Source organism: Barbus barbus (assembly GCF_936440315.1).
Source record: "Barbus barbus genome assembly, chromosome: 20".
Lineage (NCBI taxonomy): Eukaryota > Metazoa > Chordata > Actinopteri > Cypriniformes > Cyprinidae > Barbus > Barbus barbus.
This window is the reverse complement of record NC_136748.1, coordinates 14445517-14460863: the sequence shown is the minus strand read 5'-3', so window position 1 is coordinate 14460863 and position 15347 is coordinate 14445517. Positions and strand designations below refer to the sequence as shown.

At 39.2% G+C, this 15347-nt stretch overlaps 2 protein-coding genes across 2 annotated transcripts; one reads left to right on the top strand and one right to left on the bottom strand.

The window, feature by feature from the left end:
* The first annotated feature begins 354 nt into the window (after positions 1-354).
* On the top strand, positions 355-3453 carry LOC306886406 (cyclin-dependent kinase 2-interacting protein-like). The gene is made up of 5 exons (XM_079443488.1): positions 355-430; positions 535-809; positions 939-1071; positions 1148-1277; positions 2211-3453. Exons 2-5 carry the CDS (start codon positions 643-645, stop codon positions 2411-2413), a joined length of 633 nt encoding a protein of 210 aa, XP_079299614.1. The 5' UTR covers positions 355-430; positions 535-642; the 3' UTR covers positions 2414-3453.
* LOC306886405 (uncharacterized protein) lies at positions 2465-15016 on the bottom strand. Its single transcript, XM_079443487.1, has 7 exons — positions 13944-15016; positions 11776-12663; positions 11497-11679; positions 7892-7984; positions 7618-7764; positions 7405-7539; positions 2465-4194 (listed from the first exon to the last, which is right to left on the bottom strand). Exons 1-7 carry the CDS (start codon positions 14772-14774, stop codon positions 3532-3534), a joined length of 2940 nt encoding a protein of 979 aa, XP_079299613.1. The 5' UTR covers positions 14775-15016; the 3' UTR covers positions 2465-3531.
* Positions 15017-15347: the final 331 nt, after the last annotated feature.

Here is a 15347-nt window from a genome sequence, read left to right as displayed (position 1 = left end):
ATGTCTTGATTGTATACACCGGTGTAAAGGGGTGTTGGGCTGAACAGGTCAAATAGATTCTCTGATAAACAGCTTGGAATATCTTCATCATCATATCTTCAAATTATAAATATCAGTAACACAGACAACATCAACAAGGCTGTGAATGACCTGAGAGACAAACCAAAACACAAAAGAGACTCTGTACCACGAGTACAACTACGAAACAACGAAAATTAGGGCTGTACCGACTAGTAACTGAAATAAAAATAAAAAATAATTTAAAAAAAGTAATGCAGAGACCCTCTATCACAAAGTGTAAGCTACAGAAGCCCCCTCAGACAACTATGTAATGAAATAAATGTTTCAGTAGGTGGCACTACAAAGCTTTGCAATAGTCATAGCACAAAACGACAGAAGTAGAGAGAGAGAGAGAGAGTAGAAGGAACACGTGAGTTTGTGATGTTGATGATTGTGATGAACTAAAATACTTTGTGAAGGAATAATAACAACTATACAGATTTTTTTAGAAGAAATATGTTTATTTGCCAACAGGTCATTTGTTCATATTTAAATTACGGGATGAGAAAAAGCGCGACAACCTTCAGCTAATGTTATTGCATTGTGCACATTATCATTAAACCAAGCACTATTAAATGCATTATGTCCGAGTCCACGACCCCAGGAAAAAAGGGCAATTTGACCGGAAGTGCCAGAAAATTAAAGGACGACGCCGCAGATTGGCATAATCTCATCCTGAAATGGGAGCGATTAAACGACGAGGGATCCACGATTGCGACTAAAATAGTTAATCTGGGACTGAGCAAAAAGTAAGTTTTACCTGTCAATCAAACAAATACTATAAATTATGTAAATAATTTCTAATGCGTTTATATATTCGTGTGTGTGTAAGGTCGTTTATACCTGTAACCTGTGTTCTCCATCATGTATGTTCACAGATCAGACATTGAGCCAGATGTTGTGATGGAAGGAGGCAGTTTGGCAGCTGGAGACTTTTCACAGAATCTGAAACAGAGCAACCAAGAGCTGGAGGAAGAATGTGTGAAGTTACAAGACGTTGTGGATAAAATGGTACCTTTTGCAGAACTAGCGTTAGCAATACTTAATGTTTGTACACTTTTATATAGTCTAAATTGTTTCGCCAAAGGCAAACATACTGTCAAAGATGGAGAAGATGGTCCATGCTGAGCGCGGGATCTGTGAGCTAGAAGCGTTCCAGTATGGAGAGAAAGGAAGAGCAGCACCACTCTTTCACACGTGGTCCACTCAACAGTTTGGTAAGAGGAAGAAATACTTGACCATCAGCTACCAAACACCAAACCATGCCATTTTCTGTTCATGTTAATTTGATCTTTGATCTGTATGTCCAAAGTTTACTTTCATAAAATTGGTTTAAATTCATATGTATTATGTATAGATTAATATGTATTCAAATGAATTAGTTTTAAATTATTATGAATACTAGTTGAGTAATTTAGTATGAAGTAATCATCTGCTTTTCCTGCCAATGTGACTCCATAAAGGCATGGTTCACCCAAAAATGAAAATTCTGTCATCATTTACTCACCCTTAAGTAGTTCCAAACCTGTATGAATGTCTTTGAACGCTGATATTCTGAAGAATGTGGGAAACAGAGCTGTTCTGGGGCACCATTGACTTTTATTTCCTACTATGGAAGTCAATAGTGCCCCAAAACAGCCTGGTTACAAACTTTCTTCAAAATTTCTCCCTTTGTGTTCGGCAGAACAAAGAAATTCATACAGGTTTGGAACTACTTAAGGGTGAGTAAACGATGACAGAATTTTCATTTTTGGGTGAACTATACCTTTAAAGGAATAGTTGACTCAAAAATGAAGATCTTCGTGAATGTACTCGCATTAATCCATCCAAGATATAAAATAGATTCTTCATAAGAGATTTGAAGAAATTTGGCATCACTTGCTCACCAATGGATCCTCTGAATGGGTGCCGTCAGAACGGGAGTCTGAACAGCTCATAAAGACACTCTTGCTCTATTCACTTCACAAGATGTTAACTGATGGACTGGAGTTGTGTGGGTAATTCTGGGTAATTCAGAACAATAATTCTATTATTGTTCTGACGGCACCCATTCACTCCAGACGATCCATTGGTGAGCAAGTAATGCTACATTTCTCTAAATCTGTTCTGATGAAGAAAAAATGATTTGACCTTTGTCCTTTTCATGACAGCTGAAGTATCTTCCAAGCTTTACGAGTCATACAAGCAGGAGTTGGTGCTGAAGAAGACTATACTACAAGAATTAGCCCACACTGCTAATGCTGATCTTTCCATGGTCTACCTGTCATCATGGCTGTATCAACCCTACATTGAGGACAGTGGAAAACTGCTACTAGAGAGTTTGCTATTGGAAACGGGTCACAGACTTTTGTGATTCAGTCTATGCAAACAAATTAAAAGCATAAAATGACATGTAAACAGCTTTGATTTAATCCGTTTAACCTTCAAATTTATTTCTCAAAAATATCTTATTTTTATACTGTATTACTTCCCTGTAAGCAGTCTGTACCATACAAAGTCTTAACTCCATAAACTCACTCACAAAAGTTTTAATGTCATATTTGAACATGTCCCTTTGTATTAAAAATGCTGAAATCTTTCAAAAACACAGTAAATCAGATATTATATAAAAAGTAATAAAATAGTGCAACAACTTTTCTAATGACTTTTGCACTAGACAAACTACTAAAGAACAGAAACAATGGAACATCTGAGGCTGCAGTTTAAGATTATAAGCACCTCAAGTCTTCTCCGTTTGTTTTACAAATCTAGAGCATTTTCTTACTGCTTGGAGTGGCCAGCTATCAAAACCGAAACAGTCCCCGTCTCAAAATACCATGTTTATAGGTCAGACCTCTAGGGGTCAACTATTTTCAGCCTTAAGATAAGGGTTAATTTTCAAACAAACGAACGTTCAAAAGTGTTTGAATAAATAAAATGTCATGGGGTACCAATTTAAACTGTACTGTAACTACAGCCTAGTTTTCTAACATAAAGGAACGTTTATGTACAGATTTCACTGGATGGCCAACTAAGTGGACACAGTATCACAAAAACCATACCACAGCTTTTACTGAACCTCACTGGAGTCCATAACTTAGTTTTGCCAGATAGTATTTTCTTTTCTCCCATCTGTGCATGTTGTTTCCAAAATGAAAAGCACTGGATTCCCTCCACGATTTAGTGTGTTGTTACAAGTATTTCCCACCATGTCATCACTTTCCCGTGAGATGTGTAACGTGCAGCTACATAGTCATGGACTCCGAAACCAATAGTGAAGATATGCTAACATAAGTGAACATTCTCTAAAATTGGAAATGAACAATGACTTTTTTGTATAAACGGAAAAAAACACTAATATATAATAATACTGTTTTTATACAAATTTACAAAGAATGCAATAAAACTTCATTGAAAAAACACCAAATAGCAGACAGAACGTATGTATGGTGTGAATAATGGACAACAACAGAAAGTGAAGATGTGACTCCATTAAGTCTTTCTTTCGGTTTCAATGCCCAGCAGGGCATGAACGGTCTCTAAAGGAACTCCTTCAGGTGCCTCGATGTGCATCATGGTGCCATCGGGCCCGTTGACAATGACGATGCCTTTGGCGGCTAACTCCTCTGCGCTCTGCATCACAAGCCCCTCTGCTGTCTGGATAATAACTGAAGATTCTTGCTGCACCAACTGACTGACCTCGGGATCTTCGAGAACATCGGTTTGGCAATCTTGAACCTCTTGTTGAGCGGGTTCTTCTAAGTTCTTAATCTCTGAGTCTGTGTTCAGAGCTTGTTCCAGCTGTTTCATCTGATCCGCGATATCGACGATGATGCTACTGTTCAGAACTTTGGAGATCTCTGGATCTTCTGTGGTTTTTGTGGCATCAGAATCCGAAGGCACTTCCGTCTCCATGGGCTCTTCCTCTGTGCTCTCCAGGATAGCGTTTTCAGAACTCTGTGTAGCGTCGTCAGTGGTTATATCTACAGATGTCAAGTTCTCCAGTCTGGTTAGCACCACCTGAGGCGTCCGCAGCATAGAGCCATCAATACTCTCATCCTTCTGAATGCCATTCTGATTAACTTGATAGCCGTTGGTTTCTTCATTGCAGTTTTCTATTTTAAACCTTTTTGCAGGAGGCAGCATTTTGGCATTCTAAGAAAAACATGGAAAATTGTATTTTATTTTAAATTGCCATACATTGTAAAATGTATTTTTGTTCAACAAGGACATATGAAATCGATCAAAAGTAACTGTAAAGATGCAAAAGTGTTAATGCTACAAAATATTTCTATTTAAAATAAATGCTGTCCTTTTGAACTTTCTATTCATCAAAGAATCTTGAAAAAAAGAAGTTTCCACAAAAATATCAAGCAGCAGAGATGCACCAATTGACCGGCCAGTGATCGGAATCGGCCAATTTTTTGCATGACCGACCCGGATCGGTGACTGGCCGGTCAGTCTCACGTCTCGCCGATCCTTTTATTGCCAGCGGCGCAGGCAATGATGTCACAGCCACGCGCAAACTCAGTCGCGTGTAAACATGTCGTTTCGAGTGAGAATAATTCTAATTTTAATGGCATTCAGTGTAAACGGCGACTGATAATGTATTTATGTCGTGCCAGATGAGGCTTGCACAGCCTGAGAGAGCGTGTGAGAGAGACAGCACACACAAAATAACTCTTTATTATTTATAGATGCATACTGCAGAAGAAAAAAAAAAGATATTTTCATATGATTTAGATAAGCAACATTATACGGCCATGATGTTTCCCCAAATATCAACATCAACACTATTGCAACGCGACACTGATTTTATACAATAGTATTTAAATAAACAAAAGAAGTTAAAATTAAGCGACTTAGATTTTTGACAAAATATTGACTGTTTTTGCTCAATTTCAATGACGAAAATAGTTCTGGTATTTCGTTACTGAATGAATCCAGGTTTTTGAACGAATCGAGTGAGTCAATGATTCAGTGGCCCATTCATAAGGACAGTCACTTGCCTTGTTTCTGAATGAATCAGTCGTTTGAATGAATGAATAAATGACTCGCTCATTAAAAACACCTAATGGTGGTTTAGTCATATTTAAAAGTATCATTGCATTTTTCTTGATTTTCATGAAATTTTGCAGTGTAAATGCATTTATGGCACCTCAGCTTCACCAAACTGTCTGTGTAAATGCATCTAATGTCACTTCAGATGCAGCTTCTGTTTCCTCAGCAGTGGAGAGTTTGTTAATACTAATTTCATTTGAATAGTAACAACTCTAGTTTCTTATTACGTAAACAATTAATTGAAACAAAGTAAGAATGTGATGTGAAAGATGACACATTTAATAAGGTTAGGGGTAGTGTTGTTTTTGGCGGCCTGTTTTAATTTTAGTTTTAGTCAACTCTTTGTGTGAAGCTGTCATTGTAGTTTTTATTAGTTTTAGTCACTAATAGTTCATACTCTTAGTTTAGTCAAGTTTCAGTCAACTAAAAGTCTGAGCATTTTAGTCAGAATTATCCATGACTATTTTCGTCTAGTTTTAGTCAACGAAAATTGTATTTGTCTCTTTTTAGTAATGCAATTCCATTTAACCCAGTCAATATAGTATACGTACCTAGTACAGACGAAACCAAAATTTTCTTTTAGCCAAACCCATTTCCAACAAGGTTATCTTATATTATTGTTACCTTACAGACTCAAGAATACATCCATTCCGGACACGGAGGACACTCTGATTTGAATTTACAACATTTTACCTCATTTACAACATTTATTTTACCTTTGTCAACATTTATGTTAACATGTTTGTTGTCGTCTTCTAAATAATGCCGCAAGTGGGGCTTGAGGAAGTGACATCGCCTGCGTCTGCGCAGTGCAACCTGATGCAGCCCCAGAAGTGAGACACAGGAAACAGAAATACTGCAAAATAATAATGGGCGCGTTCGACTTGGAGTGGCGCTGCGCAGAGTGATCAGTGTATGACATCAAAGTACCACGAGAGAGATAAGAGAGCCGACGGATCCTAATGCTTTCGAATCGCTCTCGCGGTACATTGATGTCTAAACTGATTGTTCTGCGCAGCGCTGCTTCAAGTCGAACGCGCCTAAACGAGACGAAATAACGTTATAACATTGTTTTGTCTCATTTTGGTCAACGAAAATGAAAAGACATTTTAGCTTAGTTTTTATTTTGTAAACCACATTTAGTCTTGTTTTTATTCGTCAACAATATTGCATTATTCATTTAATTATAGTCATCGTCACATGACCAGCATTTACATTGCGTGTCGTTTCGTTTTCCTCACATGATAAAGATTCGTTGAAGATATTTAGTAAATTTTCGTTGACGAAAGCAACACTAGTTAGGGGGACATGACATCCGTTTTGTTACATAGGCCTACAGCAACTCATTTTACGTTAGCCATTTCTTCCTCTTTCCAGTCACAGAGCACTTTATTTTGAGAGTTGTATAAGTGAGAGAAAATCTGTAACTTAGTCCAGATTTGGGGAATTGTAATGTTTAATAATTTATTTTATTATGTAAATTGAAATTTGCATAGATTTTTGTTTGTATATGCTGTCAATTATAGTTCTTAGAAAGAAAATCGGGAAAAAATCAGTATCGACAGGTCATACTTCCAAAACAAATCGGAAATCGGCTAAGAAAATTGCAATCGGTGCATCTCTATCAAGCAGCATAACTGTTTTCAACATTGATAAGAGAAAATGTTGCTTGAGCAACAAATCAGCATATTAGAATGATTTCTGAAAAATCATGTGACACTGAAGACACTGGAAATTCAGCTTTGCATCAAAAAAAAAAAGACGTTTAGCACAACTTTCATCATGTTTTTGATATTATGCTTTCATGTTTTCATCATGTATTTGATAATACATTTTTAATTCTGATTTCTAAAGGCTGATGGAAGTATTAATATCCATGAGATTAATCAAGATTATTTTATTCTACTAAAAGCCCTAGATTTTTACAGTAAGAAAAATAAAACCTTTCTTTCATGCAAATGTTTCTTACATTAATTACCCTAATACTCTTTATATAAAGTTCTAAGTAAACGTAATACAAAGTAAATATTCTTTAAATAACATTTTAATAAATTAATTCAAAGTCAAAATACAGGCTTTTGAGTATTTCTTCAATTATTTAGTTAATCAGAATTTGTCTTTGTACATGAAAATGTATAGCTGCCTTTACATTTTACGAAGGGGGTTCCTCACAAGAGCATCATATTTGGAGGTTCAGGCAGAGCATCTAGTTAGTTACTAGACAGAATTAAATAATTCTGAAATAGCAGCTGAGCAATGTGTGATAGAAGTCTTCACTGGAATGGATTTTTGCTCAGAACATACCTCAATACTCCGTAGGCTCTTGGTGGCCTGATTTGTTCGTGGCTCTGACTGATTTGTCTTTTGACTTCGTTGTCCATCAGAGGAAGTCAGGAGTTTAAGTGCATTGGGATCGGTTATACCCAGAGATTGTAAAACCTGGAATGACAGAAAATTTGTATGGTATTCAGGTTTGATCACAATGCTGCAGTGGCTAAATGCCTTGCGAATACTTACTCCCATGTTGTTGACCTCTATAGCTGGCCGGGAGCCAGGTGAAGTGTGCAAATATTCCAGGGCCATCTTCTTCACCTGGCTGTGTAGTTGTTCAAATTCATGGTACACGCTCGGGAACTGTTGCTTAGATGGGTAGCCCTTTTCCACCTATAGGGACAAGCACAGTGTAAGTGTCCATGAAATGCTTCCAACACACATAATCAAATTGGTATTTTACAGTGAGAAATGGACAACTAGAAAAATATATGCCATGCTTCCGAGTATCTAAACATACCTTCATCAGCACAAACTCCCATACAGTCATAACTCTGGCCAGACGTGGAAGAACGATCTCCATGAGATCTTCATCATCATACTGTTTAATAAACTGAAGAGAGATGAAAGAAATAATAATTGCTGTTAGTATCAGTGATTTCATTAACTGGTATTACTGCAGTAATGAGAATATATATCATAACATTACAATATCCATAGATGCAAACTCCTCACCTTTCAGTGACAACTCACTTTTTTAGATCAAAATAGGTCACCTATGAAATTTGCTTAGATCCAATGAGAAAGTGTTTTTATGGGAATCAAAAAAACTTCAATAAGTTGCATAGTACTTTCTTCACTCTTTACTTCAAAAACTATGTCTAAAAAGGGTCATATTTTATGTATTTGAGGCCTGAGATGTGGGAACAGTGAAGAGAGAGAGGGCAAACATTTTGCATTTTAGGTCAGCATTGCCAACTAATCAGACAATATTGTCTTAAATAGCCTGCATATACCAAATATATATTTAATCTTGATTTTTGTAAAATGTTGCAACAAGGTGGTAATTTTGTTTTGTTTTTTGTGTGAAAATTTACAGTCCTGGACATACAAGGTAGTAAAAAATATTTTTTTAAATACCTTAAAGTAACTACAAATGAGCACGTGAAGCAAATATCTTTAAAAGAAATTCCGTGTGGAGCATGCCCCCGATCCATGCAATCTTCCCACCTTTTGTCAATCACCACCTACCCCCCAGCACTGAGGCCAAATCAACAACTGGCTGAAGACCTGAACGAGTTTTACTGCAGGTTTGAAAAGCAAAAGCCTGGTCTGACACCCCACACCCACTCTGACTGTCTCACAGCACAGCCATCAACACCCTCCCCCTTCTGTTTCTCAGCCTGTACTCAAGATCTGTGAAGATGATGTAAGTAAAGTCTTCAGGAGACAGACGATAAGGACAGCCAAAGGCCTAGACGGTGTCTCTCCAGCCTGCCTCAAAGCTTGTGCTGTCCAGCTTATCACCCATCTTCACATTGATCTACAAACAGATCACTGGAGCTGTGTGAAGTCCCCTCCTGCTTCAAACGCTCCACCATCATCTCTGTACCCAAGAAACCAAAGATCACAGGACTTAATGACTACAGACCTGTTGCTTTAACGTCTGTGGTCATGAAGTCATTTGAGAGGCTTGTGTTGGCCCACCTGAAGGACTTTACTGGACCCTTGCTGGACCCCCTGCAGTTTGCTTACCGAGCAAACAGGTCTGTGGATGATGCAGTCAACATCGGACTGCACTACATCCTCCAACATCTGGACAAACCAGGGACTTATGCAAGGATCCTCTTTGTGGACTTCAGCTCTGCTTTCAACACCATCATCCCGGATACCTTTCAGAATAAACTGACCCAGCTCTCTGTTCCAGCTTCCTGACAGAGAGGCAGCAGCTAGTGAGGCTGGGAACACTCACATCCAGCACCCATACAATCAGCACCGGAGCTCCTCAGAGCTGTGTTCTCTCCCCACTGCTATTCTCCCTCTACACAAATGACTGCACCTCTAAAGACCCCTCTGTCAAACTCCTGAAGTTTGCAGATGACACCACAGTCATCGGTCTCATACAGGATGGTGACGAGTCTGCTTACAGACAAGAGGATGAGCAGCTGGCTGTCTGGTGCAGTCACAACAACCTGGAGCTCAACACACTCAAAACTGTAGAGATGATTGTGGACTTCAGGAGAAACCCCCTTGCTCTCCCCCCACTCACCATCATGAACAGCACTGTGGCTGCAGTGGAGTCATTCAAGTTCCTGGGAACCACCATCTCCAAGGACCTGAAGTGGGACACTCACATTCCCTCCATCGTGAAAAAGGCTCAGCAGAGGTTGTACTTCCTTCGTCAACTGAAAAAGTTCAACCTGCCACAGGCGCATATGACACCGTTTTACTCAGCTGTTAGGACAGCAGAAAGGATCATTGGTGTCCACCTGCCCAGCCTTCAGGACTTGTAGAACTCCAAAGTGAAGAAACGGGCAGGTAACATCATCACAGACACCTCTCACCCCGGACACAACCTGTTTGCACTTCTACCTTCTAGCAGACGCTACAGATCTCTGTGCACTAGAACATCTAGGCAACAGTTTTTCCCCCATGCCATCTCCAGCCTTAACAGCTAACACAGGAATTATTACCTGTGTTCTGTAATTCACTCTCCATCTCTATTATTGCCCATCTATGACCTTTTGTCTAGTCTTATGTTAACTATGCTTTCACTAATAATAAACATATTGCATAAAGCATACATCTTTGTCCATGCCCATGTTGATTAGAGTATTAAAAAATTAAAAAGTATTAATTAAGGTACATTTAGAAAGGATAATGTACGATTAAGTTGCGATTAATCGTGAGTGATTAAATATTTGAATCGATTGACAGCCCTAATATATGTATACATGTACATACCAAGAGCTTCTTAAAAACCACAACAAATTCCTTGTGTTTGCACACACTTGGCGAATAAAGCTGATTCTGAATTCATAAATAAAAGAAGAAACTTTTCAGATTTATCACCATTTCTTATCATTTTCTTATCATCACTTACTGAAAAAGCAAATTTGTGACACTGACAATGTCAATTAATTTGTCAAAATATATATATCAACCAAATCTTAAAGTCCGGGTGAACCGGAAGTTGCTGCCGACGTTATTTCAGTGCAGTGACGTATTTCCAGCAGAAACGGAATATTGAATAGAGGGCAGGGTTTTATTTTAGCGCTCCTCCTCTCTCTCTCACTCATAGCAACCTAACGGTCGGAGGGGTGTGTTTACGGATATTCTGCCCAAGCCGTCAAAAAAGGAACACCAATACAGAGCGGAAGTAAATGTTCATATTGAGATTAAAGATTACCAAAACAAACTATTTTTTTCAGTGGATTAACTTGCACGGATTAACTGTTAACATCAAGACTAGCAACGTGTGATAGTTAAGTAAATAAAATCCATTTTGATGTCATGCCGACTTTAAGATCTCAAAATAATGCTGGAGAAAATGATCAGGTTTTATACAACCATGTGGAGCTCACAGTTTGAGAATAGGGATGTCCACACCACAACTATAACGATAATGACACAGATCACTTTCAGAACCATTTTTTCTAACTCATGAACAATAAAAATATTGACAGCCGATCAGAATCGCACTTAAATTAAACGGACCATTGGTGTGGACACTTGCTATCATATTTGGTGTGAATGGTCCTTAAGGCATTCAAAAAAAAAGAGTTAATCTTTATAATTCAACTTTTCATTATTTCAAATTGATAACATAATTTGTCAAACTATTAAATTACAAAAATGCTAAACAGAAGGTTTTTTACAAGTGGACTTTTGAATCCCACTGAAACAACCAAAATTTTGGGAATACTGTTAGAACATCTTGCTTATATCACCCACCCCAGCATTGTAGTCAGTAGTTACATGATGTGACGCAACAGATATATAAGAGTATAAACCACAGAACAGTGAGAAGTCACTACATAAACCAAAAAATGCATGCATAACTGATCTTAATGTCTGCATAATTCACATACTCAGCACACAATTGTATAGCAAGCCAGATCTTACTTCTTTTAGTCGATTCCTTTGTCTTTGAGCTTGCTGCTCCAAGCTCATTCCTCTGGGGTACTTGGGTGGCCGTCCTGGTCGTCCTCTTTTAGGTGGACGCCCAGGTCTCCTAGGATGACCAGGCCGTCCTGGTCCTCTGGGCCGCCCGGGTCTCCTAGGTTCTACTTTCCCAATTTCTTGAACCTAAAATATTTTATATGCGATTATCTGATCAATCGGTTACATTTTTGTTTTATGATCTGAGACCTAATATCAAGCAAGCAAAACAAATCCTCTTACTTTTTGAGTACTGAGTGTTTTCACTTGACTAGTATCGGTGACTTCTGTTCCTGAAGGCTGTTCGTCTATAGTTTTGGAGAGGTCTTCTGCTTGAGGTGGAGTCGGGTTCTTGTCATGTGTGGGATTTAGCATATAGTGTCTGTTCAAACCGGCGACGCCGATGTACGCTTTCTCACAGGTATCACATTTAAAGGCTTTGTCACGGAGGTTGAGTGTCACATCTGAGGACTTCTTCTTGCTCTCCTCTCTTTCCTCGTCCTCCACACTTATCTCAGAGTAGTCATCTGAATCTGACTGGTGGCTTTCCGCTAAGTCCTCATTCTTAATAAACTTGTAGTCTTTCACCTTGTGCTTAGGTGGTCTGGACACCCGACCAGAGCGAGTCTGGATTTTCAGAGGCTTCTTCTGGCGATTTTTTACTTTCTGTGTGTCCTTTCCAATGGCTGGAGTTGCGGTTTTTGTTTCTACAGTAATGACTTTGGAAGGAATGGTTACCTTGGCTGGAAGAGATGAAACTTTCTGAGATGGCACTAGGATCTTTGTGGTAGGAACTACTGGTTTGGCTGGGGGACTCTTGAACGTGGCAGGTGCAGAGACGTGTACTTTGCTAATGGGCACAGAAATGGTGCTAACAACAGGAGCTGGTTTCTGAAGGAGAAGCTGAATAGGAGGATCGTTTGGGTTTTGTAAGAAGTATTGCTGCTGTCCAGGCACAGGGGTGATGTGGATGATCTGTGGGCTGCTTAATGTTCCTACAGTTGAAACCTTCACCAGCGGCTGACTGGCTGACAGATTCTGCGGCTGTAAAATTGTTATTGGAGTTGTCTGCCGTAGTTTATTGTCTTGCTTCGGAGGTGCCTGAACTTGAATTTGGATGGGCTCAGCTGCCTGAATAATTCAAAGTGTGAAAAAACAACATTAACTTTGGAGATAAATGGGTATATAATTTGCTTTAGTCGGTGGACTAATTGCATGCAGGATCCTAAAGAAAAGCTAAAAGGATGCATTTGTAATAATAATAATAATAATAATAATAATAATGTAAAAAGTACTGTTTTCTTTTACAAAACGTAGTAGTGAAATCAAATTAATAGGCTATATGATCCAAAGTACTTGACAATTTGAATAATTTCTTTATGTAATACAATACAAATTTTAAGGAAGGAAGGATGTATAGAGAGAAAAAGATATGAAAGGAAGTATGCAAAGAAAAAAGAACTACAGGAAGAAAGTACAAAAAAAAACGCTTGTGGAAGAAAGGTAGTATGTAAGGAAGCAAGTACAGAGGGAAGTATGTTCAGAAATAAGAATGTAAGGAAAACATTGTGGAATGTACATAAGTGGTACTTTAGGAAGTCTGCACAAAAGAAAGAAAAATAGAAACAAGAAAGCAAAGGAGGAAATACTTGTGGATGAAAAAAGATACACAAATATTTAAGGAAAATATGTAAGAATGTGTGTGGAAGAAAAAAGGAAGCATGATTGAAAGGAAGTACAGAAGGAAATGATTGTGGGAACAAATGTACAGAAGGACGAATGAAAGGTAATATTTGCATAAACAAGCAAGCATAAAAGGAATGGAGGAGGGAAAGAAAGACATACTTGTAGGAGAAAGTAGTATGTGTGGAAGAAAGGATGGAAGGGAAGGAAGGAAATGCAGAAAAATGGAAAAAGACAAGTGCAAAAGGGAGTATTTACAGAAAGAAGAATGTACGAAAGAAAAAAAGGTTTTACAGAAGCAAATACTTGAGGAAGAATGAGTGTACAAACTTATGGAAGAGAATCCGTGAAGAGGAAATTAAGTACAAAATGAATGGAGGAAGTACAGAAGGAAATATTCGTGGAAGAAAGAATATACAGAAGAAAAGGGTACAAAAAGGAGGAGGAGGTAGAGAAGGAAATGCATGTGGGAAAAGGCAGTATCTGCAGAAGAAAGTACGTACGTATGGAAGCAAGTACGGAAACTAAACAAAAACTAAAGAAAATGCAGAAAAACGTACAGAAAGAAAGCTGAGAGAGGCAAATGTTTATAGAGAATTTAGCCTATTATATACGCATGAAGTTAGCAGAGAGAGAAAAAGTAGCCCTTCATTAAATTCTGCACTGTAAACAAAAAATGAATTGTCTCGTAATACAATTACAACAGCTTATGAGAGACCCTGCGTTACCTTCTGTGCGGTCGTGTGGCCTCCGTTCTGCGACTGCTGCAGCGAGACCTGTTTGGCGACGCTCTGCAGCTGCTGCGACGCGTTCTGCACGATACTGACCGGCTGCGGCTGGATCGCTGTCGCCAGCTGCAAGTTAACGTTACTGGACTCTAGCGTGATGTAGGAGGTCGTCTGCGTCGTGACAGGTCTCTGTAGTATTTTTGGGGTCGTTGTGTGGGTCGCAGCGGGCTCGGCCTGAGCAATCACCTGTGCTTTACTCACTATAACCTGCTGTACGTCCACTATGGGAGAAGTGGAGGGTTTCACAGCTGTCTCAGTACCTGCCACATGGACCAACTGTTGTTTGGTTAATTGTTCGATTAACTGCTGCTGCTCCTCGGCAGATAACCCCGAGCTCTCCACGAAGCTGCCGTCGGGCTGCACGTAAATGATGGTGGTCGTCGGCGCAAGAGCGTTTAAGACTTCCCCGCTAACAGTGGTGCACTCAGCAGTCACACCTGCCTCTGCAGTGGCCTGAACATAAGACGTTATGATATCGGAATCGGTTATTACCTCACCGCTCACGATCTGCCCGATCACCTCCTCGGTAACGTTACCGTCCACAACTCTGACATCCACCGCCGACTCGCTGTGCATGAACTCGGCGAGGCCTTGATCAACGCCCCCTTCTGCGGTGGACGGCGTCTTGCTTGCGTCTTCTTGATTATTTCCCGCTTCGGCTGCGGTTTGTATCGGCTCGGGCTGCTGCAGAGAGCCGCTCGCGTCGAGGTTTTCCATTTTCTCTGCAGCAGATTTAGACGCTGAATTATTATCGTCTTCATTGTCCGCCATTTTGTTTACAGAAGCAAAACTTGCTAACTGACGAAGGAATCCTCTCAAGAGCGCGAGAAGCGGCCGTTTGCTTGCAGACGATTAATGCTCGAGATGAGAGTGATATTTGCGAGATTGGTTCAAAGCCCGGTAGAAAACATTTCAAATTACGCTGGGAAAATGTTATAATCCAGAGACGCACGCGAAGGTAACGGTAGCCTGGCGATTGGTTTTCCCGTCCATGCCACCAATGACGATAGCACGGAGGATGGGTAACAACAAAATACGTCATTTCCGCTTTTAGCGCGCCGTTCTCTCATTTGTTTTCCATTAGGCTTCTTTATCCGGTTAACGTTTATAATATCCTGCTGCTTTCACATTGGAAACTATTTATAATAATTTAAGGAAAATAATCTTGTTTGGGCGTGAATACTCTCATTTTATTTGTTCCAAAAGTTTATTGTGATATAAAAAACAACTTTTTTTTTGTTTGACTGATGAAGAAACACAATTTGAGTGAAGAAAGACTACATTTTGGGACACATTTTAGTCCAAATTTAACATATAGGCTAATAATGAAAACTTTCTCCAAAT

What these genes read in the sequence shown, in the direction of transcription:
- LOC306886405 (XM_079443487.1), bottom strand. Translation starts at nt 14,774, where the DNA reads ATGGCGGACAATGAAGACGATAATAATTCAGCGTCTAAATCTGCTGCA. An exon ending in GCCACACGACCGCACAGAAG is followed by an intron (nt 12,664 to 13,943) that starts GTAACGCAGGGT and finishes TGAATTATTCAG; the next exon opens with GCAGCTGAGCCCATCCAAAT. An exon ending in AGAGCCTACGGAGTATTGAG is followed by an intron (nt 4,195 to 7,404) that starts GTATGTTCTGAG and finishes TGTTTTTCTTAG; the next exon opens with AATGCCAAAATGCTGCCTCC.
- LOC306886406 (XM_079443488.1), top strand. Translation starts at nt 643, where the DNA reads ATGTCCGAGTCCACGACCCCAGGAAAAAAGGGCAATTTGACCGGAAGT. An exon ending in AAGACGTTGTGGATAAAATG is followed by an intron (nt 1,072 to 1,147) that starts GTACCTTTTGCA and finishes GTTTCGCCAAAG; the next exon opens with GCAAACATACTGTCAAAGAT. An exon ending in GTGGTCCACTCAACAGTTTG is followed by an intron (nt 1,278 to 2,210) that starts GTAAGAGGAAGA and finishes TTTTCATGACAG; the next exon opens with CTGAAGTATCTTCCAAGCTT.